Below are 5,295 nucleotides of genomic sequence, written 5' to 3'. Positions count from 1 at the left end.
GCAAAAATTGAATGTTTATAAACATAAACATAGTCGTCTGCTTTTCTTGTCTCACCTCTAAGTAAACCTATTATGTTTTATAACTTGTCATACTCTCTTCCTACTTCCATTTTATTTTACTAAGATTAATATTATGTTGATTAATATTATCATGTTGTTATATTGCTGCATACACAAGTATGTTTTACAAAAATTTGCTTACATAACCAAAGCTTAGGAGTTAAATTGTAATAATTTCAATAACACTAACTTGTCTTACATTGTTTACACTCATTGTGTAAACTGCTCGTACAACTAACACAATGTGTGAATTTTTAAGCAACATTGACAAAAAAAAGTGATCCCTCAAGTGTGGGCCGCTGTGAAGGTGCTGCAGCTGAGCCACAAAAATCCATTTATTCATTCATTCTTTTTCTGTACCACCTTATCTTGTATACAAGATAAAATGAGGGTGGAGCCTATGCCAGGAGACTTAGGGCATGAGGCAGGGTACACCCTGGACAGGGTGCCAATCTATCACAGGGTACACACACAATACAGGCAATCTGGGAACAGCAATTAACCTAATCTGCATGTCTTTGGACTGTTGGGATGAAACCGGAGTTCGGTACAGTTTTTAGTTTTTTAGATTCGTAATTAATTTATTTGATAAGTACTTTATGAATGTAAATATTGAATCAGAACTAATCAGAAAAAGTCATGGGATTTAAAATATGCATCATTCTTCATTTATCTTAGTCTCGTTTGCTGTTGTGATTAAAGCTTTGGGTCGACCCCAGGTGATACTCAGGTTTTAAATTCAATTCTCACTGAAGTTAAAGCAAATTGAATGTTATAAATGATATGTGAAGAAATAAATAATATATAAACCTAAAGATCGAGCATCCACCTAGATGAACCTGGGAGCACCGTGAGGTTTATGTTCTTCGACTTCTCCAATGGCTTTAACACCATTTGGCGTGCCTTGCTTAATATAATCAGGATAGCTCTTTCAGGTCTTTCAACATCTGCAATACCATGCTGCAGATGTTCTACGAGTCTATGGTGGCCAGTGTTATCTCTTGATGCAGCTGAAACCTGTAACAGTGGTGGACAATAACAGAGGCTCTGTAGAGGCATGGAGCTGGACCCTGGTCATGTTGTGGCCGAGAGGAGAATTCTGTCCAAACTCACCTTAATCCTGGTCAATCCTTTTCACTCACTACACAGTGTGTGGGCCGATCAGACGAGCCCGAGACTTATCACTCCAAGTGTTGTACTGAGAGCCTTTCTTTCAGTGGCCATTAAACTGTACAACTCTTCTCTGTAAAGGGGAGGGACTGGAACTGACGCTGGTCTAAGATCTTGATAATCACATCTATTTTTCCCTTATATTTTAAAATAATTTAATTTATTGAAATTTATTTATCATCAGCGTCAATGTGCTATACATATCGTACATTTCTGCACCTGTCCGCGACTCAACCGAGTGCACATTCATCATCTATTCCGACATTCGGGTCGTTGTGCATGGAGAATTTGTGGTCAGGGCCCCCAGACCGTCTATAGTGAATTCTATCACCTGATTTTAAGGCATCTGATGAGCTTGTAAACACGGCTAATCTCGAAACTTTTTAATAGCATCTGGTTCAGTTATTAATGTTCATGACCCTGTCAAACTGTAATCCTCACTTTCTAGAATTTCTTCTCAGGTTTTTCTTGTGTATGTTGACGTGCTTCGTTTCCTTCTTGTTTTAACTTGTTTCCTTTTTGTTTTAACTTGTTTTAATATTTAATCAGGCAGCACGGTGGTGTAGTGGTTAGCACTGTCGCCTTGCACCTCCAGGGTGCGGGTTCGATTACTCGCTAGGCCCGATTCCCGTCTCTGTGTGTATGGAGTTTGCATGTTCTCCACGTGCTTGGTGGGTTTCCTCCTTGTACTCCGGTTTCCTCCCACAGTCCAAAGATATGCAGGTTAGGGCTAACTGGCGTTCCCAAATTGCCCGTAGTGTGTAAATGAGTGTGTGAGTGTGTGAATATGTGTGTGTGCCCTGTGATGGATTGGCACCCTGTCCAGGGTGAACCCTGCCTCATGCCCTGAGTCTCCTGGGATAGGCGTCAGGTCCCCATGACCCTGAATACAGGATTAAGCGGTATAGAAGATGAGTGAGTGAGTGAGTAATATTTAATTTTAAAATAATTTTTTTTTTAATCTTTAAATTTTAGATCTTCATGTTATCGCCGAGACATTCTGTCTAAAATGTTAACATGCCAAGTTTCTGTCACATTCATATATTTTGTATGGCGCATGAACAAATCTGGTTTAAAACACCTGATTATATTTAGATTACACGTAATAGTTTGGCTTTAGTGTTTACTGTGAAAGAAAAACAATGAGTTTTTATTCTGCGTGCAGTATGAACTGATTTGTGAACCAGCCAATCAAAGTACACGACTGAGATCCTGTTAGCCAATCTGGATGCAGGAGAGCTCCGTAACTAGCCAATCGTGGCACAGGAGGGCGGGGCTTGCTAAAAATCCGGAAGTAGGGAGTAAATGAACGCGTCCCGAGCGGAGGGGAGTTCCAACATGGCGTCGATGCAGGTGAGGAGCAGAACTACAGTAAACAAATCGAGTTTATTCAAACTGTTAGAGCGAAATTTATACTTTAAGCGCCTTCAGTTATCTTTACAGGTAGAATGCTTTATACTGGAGTGTGTGTTAAAACGTTATCTATAAATAAACTTCGAAATTCGCGGATTTTGAGCCGGCTGGTCTTGGCACTTGTGTTAGCTAATCGGATGTACAGCTTTAGCTTAGCATTCAGAACTAGCACAAAAATGAAAAAAAAAAAAACTCTGTAAAGTAGGTTAGAATATTTATTAACTCACTCGTGAGACTGATTATGAGGTATTTGTTTTAGCTAATAGCTTACAGACTTAGCTAGCTAGCTAATTATATCATAGAAATGTTATAATACAGTAAGTTATATGTTTTTAGTTGTATAAAGTGGATGAAAAATGCTTTAAATTAGACCAAGAAAAGGATTAAGAAGGGTAAATGCAAATAAATGAACCAGAGCAGGTCAAAAACAGGGGCGCACAAACTTTTAACCGCTGAGACTCCGTGTGGAGTTTCCCTCAGAAAATAGATTTAACTGCAGCCAAAAAACCTGCACAAGAAGGAACGAGGAGTACAAACTTTTGCACTCAGCGGTATGTATGGTTTCTCTTTCTAGAAAAGGTTACAGAAGGAGCTGTTGGCGCTGCAGAGCGACCCTCCTCCTGGGATGACGCTAAATGAAAGAAGCGTTCAGAATACCATCACAGAGTGAGTTTAAATATATATACATTTATAAAAGTGTTAATTTTCAAGACAGACTTTTAATTCTCCTTGTTTATTTTTTTTATGCCTGTTGTCTAGGTGGTTTATAGACATGGAGGGGGCTCCTGGGACGCTGTACGAAGGCGAGAAGTTTCAGCTCTTCTTCAAGTTCAGCAGCCGCTACCCCTTCGACTCTCCTCAGGTGACCCTCAGGAGTGCATGCTGCTTCCTGTTTACTTCCTGTAGCTCACTTCCTCCTGACCTCATGCCTTCTGTCTCATACAGGTCATGTTTACCGGCGAGAACGTTCCGGTCCATCCACACGTCTACAGCAATGGACACATCTGTCTGTCCATTTTAACAGAGGACTGGAGTCCGGCCCTTTCGGTTCAGTCCGTGTGTCTGAGCATCATTAGCATGCTGTCCAGCTGCAAAGAGAAGGTCGGTGCGACGCGTGTAAAAGCTGAACTTAGCGGTGACACACACACACACACACACACACACACGCTGCTGCAGCAGCTCGTCAGACACGCCCGACCTGTCTTCTCCTCCAGCCTGGAACTGGTAGAAACCGGTTCATTCAGGAACGATAAGAACTCGAGTCTCCTGCTTCTTCACATTGTTAAGTTTTTACTCTTAAAAAGCCCAGAATCTTTTTTATTTATTACAGCAGCACGACTTTGATAATTATAAGTATATTTCAATAAAAACGTGACCAAGTTTTAGACCAGAGTTCTAAAACTGATTCGTGTTTTACTGAAAAATAACTCGAAAGCGTCAAACATGTGACGTGTAAATGAACAGCATCATCTTTGTTGGACTTTGGCATTGATGTCACCACACACCTGATTAACACACATGATAGTGGCAGAACCGTCACTATGGTTCTTGCACAACAGGTCACGTTACATTGTTACTGCGCCAGAGAATAGTGATGCCGTCGCTATGGTTACTGCACACAAGAATAACTTTGACAGCACTGTCACTATGGCTATCACAAGTGAGTAATATTACTGTTACCATGGTTACAGTAGGAAGGTTGAGTGATGTGAGTTTTGCTCTTCCTGTCTGCAGCGACGCCCCCCTGATAACTCGTATTATGTACGGACGTGTAACAAAAACCCAAAGAAGACAAAGTGGTGGTATCACGGTGAGTGAGATGATCTGTGTGTGTGTGTGTGTGTGTCACTTTACTCGCACTTCCTGATGATACAGTAAACCATGTGATGCTGTTTGTCTCTCTCACCTCCTTGTCCTCTCTTCCCCCCTCCCTCGTCCCCCCCCCTCCCTCGTCCTCTCACCCCCCTCCCTCTCACTCTTTCTCTTCCTCTTTCCCCCTCTTCCTCGACCCCCCACCCCCTCCCACGCTCACAGATGATAAGTGTTAGAGACTCAGTCCGGGTGTGAACAGACTCACAGACGGTACACCTGCACTTTTTCAAATCTTCGGTCCCGGCACTGAGTGGACCTCTTTGGAGAAACAGCGTTTTGGGAGCGTGAGACTTCAGGAGGCCGGGAAAAAACAACACCTGTGGGAATGTAAAACTCCAGGTGTGCACAGGGAGACGCGAGGGCGACTGCCGTCAGGAGAGGGCTATACACAGCGGAATCAGCGCTGGTTCTTTTTACCTCTTTTCCACTGACCTAGTGGAGCTGGTGCTGGAGGGGGGAGGGGGGATGGGGGGGCAGAGGGGCAGAGGGACAGAGTTCATCACCCAGTTGTTAATCTCCAGAACGAAAACACCATGTTAGCTTTTTATCCTGAAACTATAAAGCGCATTAGCATCAGCATTAGCAATACCACCTCACACCAGTAACTTGCGGGTAAGATGTATATTTTTATTTTTAGATGTGCCGTGTCTGAAGCGCATCATGATATTTGAGGATGTTTTGACAGTACGTGATTAGCATTACGAAATGTAGCTTATTATTTTAAACACGACCGTGCTTTAGCTGCTTCTTACAGTAACAATGAACACTGAAAGGACCACG

At 42.3% G+C, this 5,295-nt stretch overlaps 1 protein-coding gene across 1 annotated transcript; it reads left to right on the top strand.

The window, feature by feature from the left end:
• Positions 1-2,455: 2,455 nt before the first annotated feature.
• ube2wa (ubiquitin conjugating enzyme E2 Wa) lies at positions 2,456-4,969 on the top strand. Its single transcript, XM_053486837.1, has 6 exons — positions 2,456-2,583; positions 3,218-3,309; positions 3,403-3,505; positions 3,589-3,744; positions 4,378-4,453; positions 4,678-4,969. The coding sequence occupies exons 1-6, from the start codon at positions 2,536-2,538 to the stop codon at positions 4,689-4,691; spliced, it is 489 nt and encodes a 162-aa protein (XP_053342812.1). The 5' UTR covers positions 2,456-2,535; the 3' UTR covers positions 4,692-4,969.
• The last annotated feature ends 326 nt before the right edge of the window (positions 4,970-5,295 follow it).

Source organism: Clarias gariepinus, chromosome 25 (assembly GCF_024256425.1).
Source record: "Clarias gariepinus isolate MV-2021 ecotype Netherlands chromosome 25, CGAR_prim_01v2, whole genome shotgun sequence".
In the NCBI taxonomy this organism is placed as follows: Eukaryota; Metazoa; Chordata; class Actinopteri; order Siluriformes; family Clariidae; genus Clarias; species Clarias gariepinus.
This window is presented reverse-complemented; position numbering and strand designations above follow the sequence as displayed.

Bases quoted from the DNA above. Each gene is read 5' to 3' on its own strand.
- ube2wa (XM_053486837.1), top strand. From the start codon at position 2,536: ATGAACGCGTCCCGAGCGGAGGGGAGTTCCAACATGGCGTCGATGCAG. The intron at 3,310-3,402 runs GTGAGTTTAAAT...CCTGTTGTCTAG, and splicing joins GTTCAGAATACCATCACAGA to GTGGTTTATAGACATGGAGG. The intron at 3,745-4,377 runs GTCGGTGCGACG...TCCTGTCTGCAG, and splicing joins TGTCCAGCTGCAAAGAGAAG to CGACGCCCCCCTGATAACTC.